A 20,052-nucleotide genomic window follows, 5' to 3' on the forward strand; every position below is an offset into this window, starting at 1 on the left:
TATATATATATATATATATATATATATATATATACAGGGTGTCCCAGACTAATTTACCCACGCTATATCTCTTAAACGAATAGAGATTTTCGAATGAGACAAAAAGTGGTCTATTCTACTTGTAACACACTTAAATATGGCGTAGAAAAAATCATCCCCTAAATATTAATCCCTTAGTTACAACCCCTAACTTTAATTTTTTTAATGGCACCCTGTATATTTTTTTATAGTTTTGGATGTGGTCTACTATCGTCTTTATTAAAAATAAAATCGGTTTGTAAATAATCAAGAAATCAATTTATTTTTTATTTTTGTTAATGAAGTGTCCCAGATTAATTTATCCAGGCTATATTTATTAACAAAATAGAGATTTTTTTAAAGGGACAAAAACTGGTCTATTCCATTTGTAATACACTTTAATATGGCGAAGAAAACATCATCCCTTAAATATTCATCTCTTAGTTAAAACCCCTAACTTAAATTTTTTAATGGCACCCTGTACATTTTTTATAGTTTTGGATGTGGTCTTCTATCGTCTATTTAATCGATTTTTTAAAAATAAAATGGGTTTGTTAAGTATCGAGAAAATATCAGATTATTTTTTATTTTTGTTAAATTAATCAAGATAGCCTTAAAAAATAGAATAGAAAAGAAATATTATGCTTTATTATCATTGAAAATTTTACTATTTTAACTACGTCGTATAACTTCTTACGTGCGTACGAAGTACACAGTCTTTTTATTTAAACGTTATTTTTAATTTTTCAAAATTTAACTAACTAATATTATTTACATTAAATGTTCGAATTGTAACCCACCTGCTGCAACACACATTTCGAATCGTTCCAGAAGATTTCTGGTACATCTGGCTCGAATCATTTCTGGAGTAATTTGGCGACATGCTTGTCTTATTTTTTCTTTTAATTCCTCTAAATTTTGCGGTTTTGATTGACAAACAATATCTTTTATCGCTCCCCAAAAGAAAGAGTCAAGAGGTGACAAATCACATGAACGTGCGGCCCACATAATTTCTGGAGAGTTGTTTGCTATCCAGTGGTTATCAAAACGGTTTTGTAGGTGGTCGCTAACGATTCTCGCATTATGTGGAGGAGCTCCGTCTTGTTGCCACCACATTTCTTGACGCTCATGAAGAGGAAAATCTTCTAGCAAATCGGGTAGAATGTTTTCTAAAAAGTCTAAATATCGAACACTTGTTAGAGTGCCGTTAAAAAAGTAAGGACCTATAACACGGCCATTAAATAAACCGCACCACATATTTATACCCCAAATATTCTGAAATCTTGTTTTTATCATCCAATGTGGGTTCACGGGAGACCAATAATTGGAATTGTGATGGTTGACAACACCATTATTGTGAAATCTAGCCTCATCACTTCACAATATTTTTGATAAAAAAAGTGGATCATCACTGATTTTTAACATCATTCAGGGATATTGCTGGAATTTTTAAAGGGGTTTTATAATCTTTCATCTGTCTTATTTTTGTCCAAACTGAGACGGACAAATGAGATATCCAAAATTTCGCCAGGAATCTTTTTGATTTTTTTAAGCACATATTTTGCTTTGGCTCTTAGATTTTTAAATCAGATCAGGTTTTCTTGACTTCTGCTCTGTCGATATCTGTTGAGGGCCATTTTGCATTGACGTACAGTTAGTTCATATTCTAAATTCCACCATGGTACTGCTCTTTTAGAGAAGCATATTTTTATTTTTTCGCATGATTTTCTGCAGCCATAATAATGCAGGTTAGTTCATATTTTGAATTCCACCATGGTACTGCTCTTTTAGAGAGGCATATTTTTATTTTTTTACATGATTTTCTGCAGCCATAATAATGCAGTTATTAAAGAAAGTTATTGCCTCGTGTATATATTCAGATTATTTATTGGAGTAATAAAAGATGATTTTCGGCGCTAGTCTGTTATTCCAGTCCATTTTAGCGATATTCCATTTAGTAATGGTGCAAAAATTTTTATCGCTATTTGTTATGACTATCGGAAATTGGTTACTATCATACAAGTTATCTAAAATATGCCATAAGACTAAATCGGCAAATTTGGAATCACATACTCAGATCGATAGAAGAGTAAATTCCTTTCGCAATGTTAAAATATGTACTGGCTCCACTATTTATTAGACTAGCATTATTGCAACTCAATACGATCTCTACGGTTTTTCCTCTACCAAATATTTTCTTAGAACCGAAGGTTCGTTACTTTCTTAACCATTTTTAAAGAGCAAAACAAAAATATATTATTAATATTTTATTTTTCTCGATATAAAAATACATTTCACAAGCTGAATCTGGTATTGCTATATTTAAATTCAATATAAAAATGTGTCCATTATTGTAGCCATTTTCAATACACGGAGATTCATATAAAAAATTAATTCGAACAGTTTGAAAAATCGGCAGCAATACCATGCTTATACTACATTTAAATAAATATTAAATGGCGTTAAACTGTTTAAAGCAATACTAAAATACACAGTCAAATAAAGTTGTGGCAGCAAAAAAAAGAAAAAATTAAAGTATTATTAACATAGAATAATCATATATATATATATATATATATATATATATATATATATATATATATATATATATATATATATATATATATATATATATATATATATATATATATATATATATATATATATATATATAATATTACTTCTCAGTAAGTTGAAACCACACGGAAAACTTTTTTATTATCAATTGTTACAAAAAGTTATCCTTCTGAAGAAGTTTTTTAAGTTCTGCATGGCCTAAAATCCAAAATGCAGATATCAATTTTTTTATCAAAACGATATCAGGTTATCAAAACGTCAGATATCTAATTTTGCATGTTGTATATTGGTATAAATTTAATAAAAAAATAAAAAATAAAATACATTTAATTTAAAACTTGTTAAAAATTCGTCCAAAATTTATAGATACATAACGTTTTCGATCTAGCTCAGATCATCCTCAGTGCCTTCTTTTGGTACTTGTAGCTAACACTAAAATTGCAGTGGAGACATCAATATATGGCTTTACATATTTAAATTTAAATTATAATGCATTATAATTTAAATTTAAATATGTAAAACCATATATTGATGTCTCCACTGCAAGTTTAGTGTTTATTAATCAAGTTTTAGCATATGTAACGATTAACGATTATTGGATCTTATGGACATGCGTCCATAAGATCCATTGCTCCAGAAACTGGACTGTCTTAATTACAGTTCAAAGGAATTTAAAAAACCACCCACCATCCATTTTAAACTGTGTTTGGTTCATGAATTGAGACCCATCAATTTGGATCGAAGACTAACCTTCATCACCATAATGCAATTGATGATGTAAAACACTCATGGATTTTCAACTAAAATTTTGTGGAGTGATGAAGCTTGTTTCCATAATAATGGGATTGTAAATCGCCATAACTCCCATTATTGGTCAGTGGAAAATCCGCTCTTGTTAAGGGAAAGTGGCTTTCAAACTAGATGGGGAATTATTATCTGGCGTGGGTTATGTAATAGTCGCTCAATAGGTCTATATTTGTTTAAAGAATATTTAAATGGTCAGAGATATCTGAATTTTCTAAAAAATGAATGATTTTTTTTCTTGAGTTTTCCTTTGGCATTCCTTTCCTCAGGTAGCTGTAGCTTTCTCCGTGGATGTGTTAGTTGTTTCCCTGGAAACCTCAGAGTCTTCTAACATTATTGCCACAAATTGGTCGCATTGCTCCTGTAGTTATCCTTTTCCAAGTTAACATACTACTATCCTAACTTGGCTGCACCGTACAGATGACGACCAAATAGTCTGAAATACAAATTTACGGTTACCTTCCATCCTAGGGGATTTTTAAAATTCACAAACCTAATATTCCTCTACGTTCCATTGTCAGTGCATACAACTGCCCTAAACAACCATTGGCCAAAACCCTACTATCTCATGCTTCATCCTCTCTCAAATTTTTTTTATTTCATCTAACTTTTTAAACAATATCCTATCTCACCGTCAGATATTCTAGTAAGTTTCGATATCGTTTCACTCTTTAAAAACATTCCTATACTGAAAACTAAATACAGTATCCAGCAAGACCACTTATCTCTCATTAAACATTGTATGTCCAACACTTATTTCATCTTTCAAAATCAATGGTGCCTCAATGGGCTCCGGCACTATCTCCAGTAAATGCCAATATCTTTATGGAAGACTTCGAGACCCAAGCACTATCCACATCAATGTTCAAACCCACATGTTGGCTATAATACATTGACGATACATTCGTCATTTGGCCCCATGACAGGGATGCGTTGGTGTCTTTTCAAACTCATCTGAATGGTATACATCCTAGTATCCAGTTCACGATGGAGATGGAAACTGATTCATTCCTACCGTTTTTCAACGTTATTATAAAGAAAAACCAATCCCAAGGTTTTCATCACTCTGTTTATCGAAAACCCACCCATACCAATCGTTACTTGCATAAAAACTCTCATCATCCCCCTTCACAAATTAATTCAGTCATTAATACGCTTGACGCCAGATCAATACGCCTTTGCGATGATGCAAGTAGGCCCGCTGAGCTCTCTAGCTTAAAACAAGTCCCGATCCAAAACAAAAATAACATCAATAGGGGCATCTACAGACATAAATCTCTCACTCAATCTCAACCCCAAGACTCAGACCCTCATCATACGAAAGCTTTTCTTCCTTACATCAAAGATGTCACTGACAAAATCGACAAAATGCTAAAATCAAGAGGAATTGACAATATTTACCACAAAACAAAAACTTTCATCTCTTGTCCGATCAATCAAAGACAACATTCCAAATGAACAACAAGGAGTTTATCAAATTCCTTGTGCAAACTGCCCCCGATCCTATATATGCCAAACAAATCGTAGAATCCAAAATGGGATTTATGAACATTCCATTTCTGTTCGCAATTTCGACTCAATTTCAGCTCTAGGTCAGCACCATCTTCATATAGATCACAAAATTGATTTTGAAAACTCCAGAACCATAGCCCCCATCTGCTTCTATAAATCAAGAATTATTCAAGAAGCCATAGAAATTGAAAAAAAGGCCAAATTGTCTCAATAAAAGAGATGACGGCATACGGTTACCTTCTACTTGGAGATCTCTCATAAAGAAAATACCATCCGCTCCACCCGTCAATCAAAATCCTACTGTCAGAAATGATCGCGCCAATCCCCGCGCCAATCCCCACGCCAACCTCCACCCAAGCCACGTCACCATCGACGGTATAAATGACCCGTCCTCTATTTCCAGCACCAGTAATGCATTGGTTAGTGACCAGTGTAGTAATACCCACAAGTTAAATTTTATTTTCATGGAAAGTTTATGACACTACATTACAGTAAAAAGTTTACACAAGATTTACCAGATTTAAACAAATTTGAAATCGATTTGAAACCAATTTTTTCGTAAAATACTCGGATTTTTACTTTATATGATTATTTACAGCTTCTTTATTAATATAATTGGTTGTGTAGTTTTTGTGGAGGACTATTCCACATAAAAAATTGTCTGTGGCGATATCCGAGCAATAGTCACGTGCCATAAATTAATAGAAGTCACTAAATCACCCTGGCCGAAGATTTACACATATTGAGAGAATATTTCCGCTGGTGAAGGTTGCAGACCAGTTGACAAAGACAGAAGTCTCATGTTTCCATCTGAACAACAAACTAGCCTATAGAGAACTAAACGTAAAATATAAAAAATTTTAAAAATACTTTTCTACAGGATTCTCTCCTTTAGGCAATACCTCATATTTTCGAATTTTACCTCACTTTTTGTCACATTTTTATTAATTAGCTAAATTTTAGAGTTTAGAAATGAGCTACTTTAAGCATTATTTTTAAGTTAACTATTATTATCTTTTGATGTAGGACTATGATTTAGACTAATATCTATATCCTACCCCGTATATTATGTGTATTGACATAAAATATATTTAAATGCGCAGTAAAATAAAAAGTAGACACAACGACTTGATGGTTTTTGTTACCAAGTAGATCTTATTAACATAATTACGTAAGTATAATACGACCATGAGGACATTTAATATTAAAAAGTACTTATTGCTACCACAACCACTATATATATATATATATATATATATATATATATATATATATATATATATATATATATATATATATATATATATCTAATAAACTAAAGTATATAAATATATGAGATCACAACAGTTTAAGTACAAAATAATCCCGATCGAGGGAACATTAGATAAAAGAACTTATACATGTTTGTTGTTTAGAAATATCAATTGCCTTACGAAATCAGACCACTAAGTCTGAAATAAGATTACACTACCAATAGCTTCTTCTTCAACAATAAAATTAACGCTAATGAAAAAAAAAACTCTGCAAAAATAAATAGGTTATGTTTAAAATACATCTACATATCTATAAAAACTAATGGTTGGAACAAATCATGAGGAAAGCATTTTCCAATATTATCCAGCAATAAGACGTAAAGTTAAACTTTTAACATTGTCAATATAAAATTATTTTGATTGATTTGAATTTTTATTTATTACCTGAGATCAAGAAAACATGTTCAGCTTAAAAAATAAAAGAAAACTAAGAATAAATAACTCCTTTTTAAAATTAACACACCAGTAACATTTCTTAGCTGTTTCAAATTAAAAGTTATTTATAAGTATGTAGTTCAAAAAAGAAAAATTAAGCTAGTACTGGCATCAACTTTGCTGAACAAATCAAACTTGATGCATTGTAGTCGATTGTAGCCAGTGTGTTAGGAAAAAAAATCATTCTTGCCAATCATATTGTTACATTATTTCCAAATAGGTATAATAAATTAGCGGTTCCCAATATTCTAATAATTAGAAACCGGTTAAATAAAGCGGAATGAAGGTAAATAATGCCGGCAACAAGCCATTACTTACCAGAAAAAATTCAGATTGCTGCAAATATTTAAAATGGTGCTATATTTTTTGCCAGGAGCTGTAACTAATCTTATAGAATCTTTGATTTTTATTCTAATTTTATATACATTTTGCATACTTTGAAATAGTCTGAATTTGTTTAATAGTTTGAATTTTTATAATTCCTCTATCATTAAATACGATATATTTACTACATCACTTAGAATCTGGAGCATAGATTTGGCCCCCTAAACTCATATAGTAACAACGTTACACAAAAACATGTACATTTGTTTCAATAAAAATGGAATAACGGTTGCTTTGATAGTATCTGAAGTATCCACGGAAAAAAAATTTGTGCTGTTATATGATAGTGGTACTGCAATGAAATAAGCAATAAATTTCATCACTAGCACCTGCATATTTCAGCTTATTATTAACCAATAATAACGTTATCACTATTAATGTTTGTAACGTTATCACTATTAAAGTATAACAAAATTAATACAAATATTTAAATCACACATATCTAGTTAATTGTGTATAGAATTCTTGCAAGCATACATGTAGCTGGGTAAATGTTGGCCTTTCTTCAGCACTCATCGCCCAACAATAAGCCATTACCGCAAATCTAAAAAAAAAGATTTATTATTTATTTGTATATAATATAGTGTATATATATTAATGAGATATTAAAAGTCAGAGATGCGCCAAGCAATTAATTAGCTAATTAATTAATTAATTAAACTTATTCAAATGATGCAATTATGATTTTATCACACTATTTAATTCTCTTATCTCAGGGTTATATTCGTGCTTCAATATCTATACTTTACATATGGTAGGTAAGGTCTGAGGAATACCGGAATAATAAACATATATGATACAAAATTATATATTGAAATAAAATTCACACTCAAATATCTTAAACAAAAAATATCTCATACAATGATTATCAAAATTTTGTTCTACGTACGTGAACCTTCAAACATTAATGTTTTATATACTACATAAATTAAAATCTCAAACCAAAATTGTTGTTCTATATCTCCTGATAAACATTTCTATCCTTTCTGAAGTAATAAAAAACTTGTTGATAAAAAAAATATTGACGAATGGAAAATAATTATCTCTCTGATGATGAGTTGTCCAAATCCTTGTTCCTTGTAGCCTACACTATCGATTCTTAGCAGTCTCATCGATTCCCTAGTTAATCAGCAATCTTTTGGATTCATTGCATACATCTTGTTCCTCGTTTTCTATTGCTACATGATTTATCTCCCTTCTATTTTTTCGTTGGAAGCTCTGATTATTTCTACCGCCCCTTTGTTCGTTCGTATTCCTATTCGGAGGATTTTGTGCAATTCTGTTTCTGTTGTGATTTTCATAAGTTCTATTTTGCGTGTCTTTCCGGTTATCATAATTTTGTTGTCTAGTGTAATTGTGGTATTCTCTTGGCCTATATTCATTTGTTGATCGGGGATGTCGGTTTCTCTGGTCATAATTTGATTGATACCTTCTTTCCGGTCCATTGTATTGGTCATGTTGTCTTCTGTTTCTCATCTCTCTTCTTTTCGCTTCTTTTAATTAAAGGAATTGGCACAAACTATCAACATCTTGATAGTTTCTCAAAATCACGTGATCCTCCAACGTTTCTTCGAAATGTCTGCTTATCATTTCTACCAGTTGTTCGGTAGAATATTTGTAATCTAGATACTTTGAATTGTTATATATCTGCAAAGCATATCTTTCTTCAGATATTCCCATTTTCTCGTGATATTTTCCATTCTGTAGCTCTTGGTTGATTTCCCTCTGTTTATTTTTCCCCCAGAAATAATTGAGAAATTTATTTTCGAAATCTGTCCAATTTTCAAACTCATCTTGTTTGCTTTCATACCATAACGCTGCTTCTTCTTTCAGATGGTTTCTAATTACTTCTTTGCAATCGTCAAAATATCTAACATGTTGCAATTTAGTTTTTAAATTTTTAACAAACGGTACTGGGTGTGTTTTTCTAATATCCCCGCCAAATTGTATTTTCGCCTCGCTTGTTCCATGGATAACCATTTCCCTTCTTTCCCCGGAATTTTGTTCCTTCTTGATTTCCTCCATTTTTCTTTCTATTTCTCGCATATCTTCTTGTAACGCGTTTTCAAATTTTGTTTCTAATTTCTCTAGTTCCTTTTTCTGGCAATTTCGTATCTCCTTCATTGTATTTTGGATATATTTAATCTCTGTCTCTTGTTTTGCATTCTTTAGGGTTATTTCTTCTATCTGTTGTATCAGTTCTTTCTTTATCCCCTCAACACATCCTTTAATTTCCTGTTCATAGGTTTCCAGACGCTGCTCTATATTCCTGTTGTTTAGTTCTATTGCTTGCCTTGTTTCCCGTTGGTTTTCTTCCATTGTTTGTTTTGTTTCATGTTGATTTCTATCCATTTTCTTTGATGTTTAATTCATTGTTTGTGTCTGTATTTGCATCATTGCTAATAATTTTTCTAACATCCCTGTTTCTTTTCTTTCCTCCATTATTGTAGCATTTCCTTCATTATCTGATCCTTCTTCAACAATTGTTTCCTCTTCTCTGTTATCCTCCTTCCTTTCTTGCATTTTGCTTTGACTTCTTGTGGTCGACATGTTGTTTCTTTTCGTTACTGTTTTCGTCCCCGCCAAATGTGAAATTTTACCACACTCTATATGTTGCAGCACAGGACAAATATTTCTCCCCAAATTTAATAAATTTTCACGACAAATATCAAATATGCAATCCGTAAAATTCAAATAATTCAAAATAAATATCAAATGTACGATTGGTAAAGAAAATAAAAATCAAATAATTCAAGAGCAGTAAATATCAACTAACTACGATCAATCAATAAATAAAATTTTTATCTACTGGAAAAATTGTCAAAATACTTTCAAATTCAAATTCCCTCAATGTTATTTTTTAATCTCTGGACCACCTGTACTTATTCCAGATCTCTTTCCCTACCATCATACGTAAAGCTGCGATATTTTCAAGCCACCACGTTTTGGAAGCCAGTTAATGAGATATTAAAAGCCAGAGATGCGCCAATCAATTAATTAGGTAATATTGGTTTGCTCTTAAGAGCGTAGGCGCAAAATTTCGGGCCAATGCTTTTTAAATGCATTTATTTTTTTCGAATCCTGAGAAAACTAGTAAGTATTTTTGAAAAATTTAAACGCAGAATGAAAGATTACATTATTACTGAGGGCCGAAAGTCCCTGAAAACTTCTATAATGTTTATTTTAATAAGTTACAGGGGTGAAAAAGAAGAGAAAATTTAGTGTGATTTTTAATTTCAAATATCTCATTCAAAAAAACTTGTTGTTTATTCTAAGGGACTTTTGGCCCTCAGTAATAATGCAATCTTTCATTCTGCGTTTAAATTTTTCAAAAATATTTATTAATTTTCTCAGGATTCGAAAAAAATGAATTCATTTAAAAAGCATTGGCCCGAAATTTTGCGCCTACGCTCTTAATATATTTCAAATTATAAAATATAATAATTCAAAATATTTCAACTGATAAACTATGAAAGATATTTCAAAGAAAAGAAAGTCAATTATCTTTGGATTATCTGTAGTAAACAAAATTTAAGATATGCACAAATTATTTTCTTTGTAAAATATATTTGAGTGAAAGTAGTGAATTGAACAATACGGCCGGGTTTTCCAAATGGACTGGTACAGTGAATAAAGACAATAGGGTAGAGTTTAGAAATTATATTTCTCCGTTAGTTCTTAAGAATTTGTAGAAACCGATTAGCATGTTAATAGTTTGTAGGAAAGTTATAATTGTAGTTAAAATTGTTGTTTGTTATCTAAATGGGGATAAATATGACGAACTTTGATTGGCAAAGAGTGAAAAAAAGTGGGAGAGATGGAGGAATGAGAGTTTAGCTAGATTTTAGAGGAAAAAAATATCATCGGTTGTTTTCCAAGGGTGCAAGGCGAACAGTCGTTGTTCTTTGGCGGTTCCCAAGTGATATTAAGCATTAGAAGTGAATGTTTGTGAGTTTTCGTGGACTAAGTGTATCCTGACGGAAGCTGATCCAGTAAAATATTGTAAGTCATACTTTTCTACTTATATATTCCAATAGTCACTGTTCAGGCCGGAACGAGAGATTCAGTTTATCGAGAGGAGAAGAGACTGGCATCTGTTGAACGACACGTGCATCTGAAGGAGATCATTGAAGACGAGAGGCTCGCAATAATTTGTTGTAAGATTGCTGATTAACTAGGGAACTGCTAAGAATCGATAGTGTAGGCTACAAGGAACAAGGATTTGGACAACTCATCATCAGAGAGATAATTGTTTTCCATTCGTCAATATTTTTTTTATCAACAAGTTTGTTATTACTTCAGAAAGGATAGAAATATTTATCAGGAGATATAGAACAACAATTTTGATTTGAGATTTTAATTTATGTAGTATATAACATTAATGTTTGAAGGTTCACGTACGTAGAACAAAATTTTGATAATCATTGTATGAGATATTTTTTGTTTAAGATATTTGAGTGTGAATTTTATTTCAATATATAATTTTGTATCATATATGTTTATTACTCCGGTATTCCTCAGACCTTACCTATCATATGTAAAGCATAGATATTGAAGCACGAATATAACCCTGAGATAAGAGAATTAAATAGTGTGATAAAATCATAATTGTATCATTTGAATAAGTTTAATTAATTAATTAATTAGTCTGCCAATTCAACACTGAGGAAATTGCTGATCTAGATAGTTCCGTACTATTAAAGGATAATAAGGCCGAGCTCCATCCTGCATGAACCACAAATTTCTTCCTTAATTAAATGGCAAATCTTCTAGATTGTAGAAAAGTGTCGTTTGTAGCACTATAAATTAGAGTTACCTTTTAAATTGGCTGGTAATTCATAAGAACCCAACAAACTATTTCCAAATATACCGCACCATACATTAATCTTAAATTCATGTTGAAAATATGACTACCGAAATAGATGGAGATTTTCAATATCCCAACTATGGCTGTTTCTGCAGATAGATGTGGTTACGTGTAAATGTAGCCTAATCAGTAAAAAGATTTTCTGAAAGAATGAATATACTGAAATACAAGTACTTACAATTCATCAGGGCAGTTGATTGGCTGAGCAAGTCTGTAGCCATCTTTCAAATAAGCTGCAATTTCAAACGGATCGATCTCTATGTAAGGTTGCTGCGCTAGTGTGGTCAGTTCCCAAAGCAATACGCCAAAAGACCAAACATCGGAACTTGGCGAAAAAGTCTTTTGTAAAAGACTCTCTATTGCTAACCATTTGACTGGCCTATTTTCATTATCACCAAGGCAGTGGTAGTCCGAAGGAAATAAATCTCTTGATAAGGCATTGTCAGCAACTAGTACGTTTAATTTGTCATCGACCCTAAGAATACAATAAAGTTATCTATGTATTTTATTTACATCTTTTAACAGGATTAGGATGAATATTATCTACGGGTTATTAAAACGTATAAAAATGTACAAACTATGCATAAAATAGTGAAAAAGCAAAGTGCAAATAATAAACGTTGAACGTTTTGTCTATTCTTAACTTCTGTGTCTTTATAGTTGAGTTTTTGAATCTACTTGATCACGCATCTGTTCTGAAAGATTTATTCTAATCAATATACTAATTAAAAAGTTTTAATAGTGATTTTCGTCGTATAAGACGTTCGATAAATGTGTGCAGTGTCAATATTTTACTTGTACTAAACAGTTAAATATACTCAATTATAATACTTTTGCAATTTTATTTTATTTTTAAATATCAAATAAATATGTCTAGCCAGGGGAAGATTCCTAGAGTTATTCTGGAAGATAGAGATATTCTAGATATCTACAACAGCTGTCACAAGACCAATCATGACTTCGGGACCGCATTCATTGTTAACAAAAAAACAAAACATCTATTATGGACTTCAAACCAATATGTTATCTAAGAGTAAGAGTCACTTATGAATGTACACGCCCAACCGAAAACAAAGAAGAGGATGTCAAAGATAAACTCTACGACTAAGTAGAGACCATCTACGATTATAATTAGACATCTTATTGCAAAAATATGGAAAGAACATATATATAGTCCAGATATCGGAGAATGCAGTGCTCACTAGAAAGATATCAAAATTATCTTGAAAATGAAAACACAATAGATGAGAATTTAACAGAGAGCGAGCAATGGAATATATGTGTTGGCGAAATAAATTCCCAACACAATAAAAGAATATATCGCCTTAACATATTTTATGTTTTGTGTGACACAAGGTGTCCTATGTTTGACTTTCAGGTCCAAAACATGCGCATTGTTAAAAAACAAAAAGGGTTCGTTATAAAATGTCGGAAAGAAAGGATGGCTTCTTGTCAGTCCAATAAAAAATTTTACTAAAAAATCAGTTTCGTGTAAGTTTCATGCTGGATCAAATCACCCGTTAAAGACGTCCCATGGGGTACGACTTGTAGTTTATTGCGTTCAGGGCACTTAGGTTGAAAAAAACTCTGTTAAAGTAATTTTGGTGACGGTAAGAGTCAGAAGAATGTCTAGAAGTGGATGGTGATTGAGAAGACCAAAATAAAGTTTCCTCCAAACGTTAGGATGAAGAAAGACTTCTTGGTTATGTCAGCTATACTGTTAATGTCTACTAGAGCTAATTGTTGATCATAAAATGGCAATACACATTTCAGGATAATCTTAATTTTTGCAGAATCTGTCAAAGGATTCACATAATCAAAATCTCTCAATGTATTTATTATATTCTTATAGTCTTTTCATTTGGTACTTATTGTTTGAAAGTATTATCTAACTATTAATAAAAACAATTACATAGTACATTATAATATTAAAATTTACTAAAATACAATTAGAGCTGAATTATGTTTTGACCATTATCCTAGAGAATTTATTTTATAATTTGTAAATAGTACGCTCAATATTTTGTTAAATGTTCCATGACTGTTTAAATCTAATTAAAAAAATATTTTTACTTACATACAATTTCTAGCAGCCAAATCCTTATGTAACAAATGCTTCTTGTGAAGATACTGCATGGCTTGTATAATCTGCAAAGCCATATCAACAACTTCTTGTGTTGTCAAAGTGTGATGAACTCCTTCCGAAGATACTTTACACTTCTGAAGAAATAGTTTTAAATTTGTATAGTTTTTATAAGGATACAGCAAAAAAGGAGCCATATGCTCTTCAACTGTCACCCTGAGGATGCTCAAAATATGTTTGTGGTTCAAGGCATACATTGACATTCCTTCTTGCAGCAACAGGGATATTTGTACATCGCTAGCATGGTCTGCAACTGTTTTAACAATGACAGTTTCCTCATTGCCATCTTCTGTGGTATAAGATCCATGGTAAATTTTGCCAAATGTGCCTTCATGAATCACACTGCTCAAACGGACTCTACATCTAAATCAAAATATAACTTCAATAAATAAAAACAAGCAAAAAAATACTATGGTCTGGGAGCCGAGGCCCATTTTCACCATTTATTACTAACGAGCTAATTTTTTGTGAGTAGCTTTATTTTGTCGAGACGCCCAACCTTTGTCCTTAAAACAATTTGCGTTTGTGGTAGCTAACAGGGGTAGCAGGGATGAGATATGTTGATTTATTAATTCTCAAAAATTTATTACTAGCTGGGTGTTTGCTTTGTTAATTCTGAAGATAATTATCTAAATTAACCTAAAAAATATTTGTCCCACAAAATGCAAGGTTTTATCAAAGAGTCCTGAAAAATATTTACTAACCACCTAATTTTTTTTTCTGTTAGTTAATTATTAATATTTATATAATTGAACACCCACATTTTCCTACAAATTGCGTGGTACGTTATCCTGGTCCTACGTTCAAAAGTTGTCAATACCGCAAGACAATTTTTTTATTAGTAACTGTAGGATAAAGGTATCACGTGACAGGTTAGTGTAATTTTCATCCAAATAAAACAATGTCCTTCAATAAAACAGGTATGTAGCGATAGTCCGACAAGAATTGTCATTTTCGTTTTCCTATTTGTAATACAACATAAAGTGAAAATATATTTCTTGAAAAAGGTTCTGAAACGGTCTTCTTGTGTCGTGTCTAAGGTCTGCTTGCCATTATGCTAAATTCAGTACTGAATTTAGCACTAAAAATATTGTATCTACAAATTAGATGCGCGCGCCGATCCAGTACTAAAAATTAGAGCCTACGCGGCAGAAACAAGTCCTGACAAGAGAGGACAAAAAGGATGTTAGAAACAACAGAGATGAAAACACTTAGAAAAATTGATGATAAGACACTATGGGACAGAGTTAGAAGTACAGATATACGACGTAGATGCAAGGTGGAGAACATCAAGAACTGGGTAAGAAATAGAAGAGTAGAATGGAACGATCTGTAGCAAGAGACGGTTCTCCAATTGGAAGACGATCAGTAGGAAGACCACGAAAACGATGGAACGACAACTTACTGGAGGCACATTGAAAAACAGACAGAGTCATGTATATATAAAAAGAAGAAGAAGACAAAATACGGAGAGTTATCGTCGTAATGAACCTTCATTGCCGCAGCATGTGTTAAAAGATGTTGGTCGAAATGGAAGACGCAGATGTGTTGAATGCTATAAAAATCTGAGTGGAGCTGGTGGTCTAACAGAAGCCCAAAAAAATTCGCCATTCACAAAATTTAGATGCAATATTTGTCAAAAAAGTTATTGCTTATCTTGCTTCTTTGCAGTTCATGAGTGTACTAAATAAATGTATTTTTTTTTTCGCTTAAATTTATTTTATTTTTTAATATTAATATTCTTTTTTATGAAAAAGACAGCAAAGATTTGATTTCACGTACAAAGCGTCTATGTATCTGTTGATACGTATTTCGACTTAATAAGTCTCATCAGAACAGTTATTCATAGCCGTTCTTAACGTGAAAAATAATCTTCTCTGTCTTTTAGGAAGCAACAATAAAATGGCTTCGTTATGGACGCAATAGCGACATCTGATAGAAAAATTGGTAAGACAGTTTCGAAACAAATTCAGATTTCTGCTTTAATCTGATCCTTCTATAAATGCAAGGTATAACAGACGTTGATAAAGATGTTAATAGAGACATGGGGAATCTAAAATTTGCATTCCACGACATGTCTATAAACTAAGCAGAAATCTTTAACGAATTTGTTTCTTGTACTCATACAGAGTAGATCCGAATAAAATGAAAAAGACAGCAAAGATTTGATTTCACGTACAAAGCGTCTATGTATCTGTTGATACGTATTTCGACTTAATAAGTCTCATCAGAACAGTTATTCATAGCCGTTCTTAACGTGAAAAATAATCGTCTCTGTCTTTTAGGAAGCAACAATAAAATGGCTTCGTTATGGACGCAATAGCGACATCTGATAGAAAAATCGGTAAGATAGTTTCGAAACAAATTCAGGTTTATGCTTTAATCTGAACCTTCTATAAATGCAAGGTATAACAGACGTTGATAAAGATGTTAATATCTTCTTTCTTTTTTCTTCTTTTTTATCTTTGTGGTACAATTCTTAATAAATAAATAATAAAATTGTTTGTCTTATATTATTTACTCACTTTAGAAAATATGAAACAATAATTAAATGACGATTGCTTGGCTTTGGCTTGGTAAGAAATAAATAATTACAATAATTAGGTCATGAAATTAAAATTGGAAAACATACACAATGATTTGTTTTAAGAAAAATTTAACGTAATTAAATTTATTCTATGAGTGTGTAATAGATGTAACAGATCAATGGCGAAAAACTAGGTTTTAATGAGTCCTCTTCCGTTTTTACAGGGTCTCGTTGATTTTTTATTTTTCTTTAAATATATTTTATTAATCTCTGGTTACAGTTTTATGATATCTATGTGTGTTTAATTTTTCTATTTTTATTGTGTTTATTGCCTCTCCTGTTAGGTATATATAACAATAGGAAAAAGGAAGCAGAAAAACAATCGATGGGCGAAAAGAAGTGATGAATAAAAGGAAGTTATCAAAAGAAGAAACTAAGAGAACCTTATAGAAGGATGGAATATTGGTAGTTTCCTTCCCTAAAGCAACTACAGTAGAAACTTTCGTGCTCACGTCAAATGTTTCGAGAGAAAGTCCAAGAATCCAAACTTGTTGTGTGAGTATGGAGTATGAAGTATGCATTGTCGACGAAACCTTTATAACAAGTGAAAAGCGATGGTTGAAAGAGAGGATAAGCGAATATGATGAAGTCTGTAGAGTATGATGAGGGAACAGAGAATATGAATACGAAGGTTCATATGTCTACAAGAACTCTGGTCTCTTAATTGTATGTTCTGGTCTAAAGTAAAATAATACTTATTTAACATAATTTAAAGTAATAAACTTAGTTGAGTTACGTATTCATATCTAACAGGGATAATTAGGACACAAAGAGGCTGCAGAACTAGTAACTGCTATCATCGAGCGACGCGGAAAAAGGAAATGGGAAAGTACAGAATGGGAAAATCCTTAGTTCTGAAGAACTACCTACGGGACCTCCCCCGCAAAGAGTGTGTGGGGTATATATTACAGCCTTTGAATTAGTACTTTTCAAAGGTGGTTCATTAGAAGAGGTCCAAAACACACTGGTAAGATAGTACACTAAAACTAAAACAGGAGTTTATTTCGTAGATAGCTAAATGAAATTAATCTAGATACAAATAAGTATGTCTAAGTTAAAGATTATGTTTATATGAAGCCACAATTTGAACTAATGTTTGACGTATCAATCTACACATTCTGACCTAAAATAGTGGATTAATAGGAAGTCAGAGACATATCTTCTACTAGTCCAGTTACTGTGGCATTTACCCTTTAAATTTTTTATAACTGCACCGATTTATCTGAAATTTTTACAGTGGGTAGTAAATTACTCAAAAAACATAAGTTATATGGTGCCGATGTGTGCTTCTACCCCTGGGGTGGTTGGCACCCCATCTAGGAGGTTGAACTTTTTACACTCAAAATAACCCCGGGTATTGATATAGAATAAAATTTTAAACAAAAAATGTCATATAAATTTTTTTCGCTAAATTAATACTTTTTGAGTTATACGCACTTGAAAAAGTAAACTTTTCGTAAAAAAGAACATGTTTTTCAATGATTTTGTACGAATAACTCAAAAACAAAGCGTTTTATTGAAAAATCTATAATGAACAAAAATAAAGCTTATAAACAAACAAAGAGATTGTTTTTTATTAAGTTTTATAAGTACAATACTAAGCGATTTATAATTGTTTGAAGATGACTTTTTATTTTTGGGATACTATACTCGATGCATTTAACATCAAATATCGGAAAATGGACATCTTTTTTGATAAAAACTCATACAACACTTTTTAAAGAGCTAGAAAAAACCTATAAAATGAGCTATGTTAAAAGCCATTTTAATTAAAACAGAGCGAAATACGAAGGAAAGAATTTGAATTACTCTAGCGTTTTAAAAAAAACGAGCAGTATACGTAACACTATTTCAATCAGAATTGAAATTAAACGTATATCTTCTACAATTCATTTTATTTTAGTGTTATTTATAAGTTTTAAAAGTTTAGCCTGTTTAAAATGCGTATTTTTTGAAAAAATCATGTTTAAATTAAAAAATCTTTTTTTATAATTATCTAAAAGTTTACATTTTTTCAAAATAAACCTAAAACTATAAGAGATACGTGAAAAATAGTTCTATACCAAAATGTAGTTTTTTTCTTAACAAAAATTATGATTTTTTTATTTTTGTTGTAGCTCGAAAAATAATAGAGATATAGCCATTAACGGAGTTATTCTAAAAAAATTTTGGAGCATGTTATTTATATTTTGGAGCATCAACTTATTTTCTGTATATATAAATGTTTTATTCAAGTATATTCTAAAAGCTGGTAACAGACACACTAACACTCACACAAATATGTATATAATACATACATACATATATATATATATATATATATATATATATATATATATATATATATATATATATATATATATATATATATATATATATATATATATATATATATATATATATATGTTATGTATATAATATAGGCACCTCTAAACTGAACATTTGCTTCAGAGAACTAACGAACACAGAGAAGCGACACTCCTTTGAAGTTGCGTGGGCAAGCCGCCAATGACAGGAGTACCTACTTCAGATCTCGAAGACATTTTAGAAGCTGGGAGATACTGTACAATTTTGCTGTATGGCCTTGCCAAAGACACCCACATAAACAAAATGAATAAGGTCGAAGATTATTCATCATTACTTGAACAAATGCGATACGAATCGTTTATTAAAGCCACAACTAAAAATAGTGCAGTTAAATTATCATCTCGTGTACCAACTGTAAGTGCCCTGAATGAGCATATCAAAAGAGTTTATTTACAAACTCAGATATGGCTTGGAAACAAAGAGATTGATATAACGGATTGGGGATGGTTCAAGAGTGATGATATTTTACAACCAATAAAAATGAAAAGTTCACCTGCACCAGAAGAACTATTGAAACTGATTTTTTGCAATTGCAAAAAGGGTTGCGGCTCAGCGTGTGGCTGTCGTAGACTAGGTCTATTTTGCAATGCTACGTGTGGAACATGCTCTGGCGACAATTGTCAAAACTGTCCTGCAATAGACGAAGAGGTGGAGTTGAACACGACGAGAATGACGCTTCAGACAATGAATAATTTGATATATTGTAAATAATTTTTATTTTTGTAAATATATTTTGTATACTTTCTAATGTAAAGTATTTTCATGCATAATTTTTTACAATAAAAACATCATGAGTATACTTAATTTTTTTATTTAGACATTTACCAAAGGGGAATTTGTTTCGTAAGCATAGAGGTGGTTTTTAAGGGTTGAAAATAAGCAACCAATCAAAAAATATTTTATTGATAAGAAAGGAATTTTTGAATATAAATGTACATTAAAAACTTTTGAAGTTGTTGAAAAAGATTTTTTTATATATTTTGACATAGGGGGTAGTTTTTAAGGGTTGAAGTGTTGCAATCAACCAAAATTATTTTATATAAGC

The 20,052-nt window shown here is 31.2% G+C and overlaps 1 protein-coding gene across 2 annotated transcripts in view; it reads right to left on the reverse strand.

The window, feature by feature from the left end:
• Positions 1–2,272: 2,272 nt before the first annotated feature.
• dnt (tyrosine-protein kinase Dnt) overlaps positions 2,273–20,052 on the reverse strand; it is a 35,710-nt gene continuing 17,930 nt past the window's right edge. For both annotated transcript variants that reach the window (XM_072545760.1, XM_072545761.1), the window contains exons 4-6: positions 13,988–14,416; positions 12,089–12,385; positions 2,273–7,587 (exon numbers count right to left, since the gene is read on the reverse strand). In XM_072545760.1, the coding sequence (XP_072401861.1) occupies positions 7,476–7,587; positions 12,089–12,385; positions 13,988–14,416 (838 nt within the window). In that variant the 3' untranslated portion in view covers positions 2,273–7,475. The remainder of the gene's footprint in view (positions 7,588–12,088; positions 12,386–13,987; positions 14,417–20,052) is intronic.

This window comes from Diabrotica undecimpunctata, chromosome 10, assembly GCF_040954645.1.
Source record: "Diabrotica undecimpunctata isolate CICGRU chromosome 10, icDiaUnde3, whole genome shotgun sequence".
Classification (NCBI taxonomy): domain Eukaryota; kingdom Metazoa; phylum Arthropoda; class Insecta; order Coleoptera; family Chrysomelidae; genus Diabrotica; species Diabrotica undecimpunctata.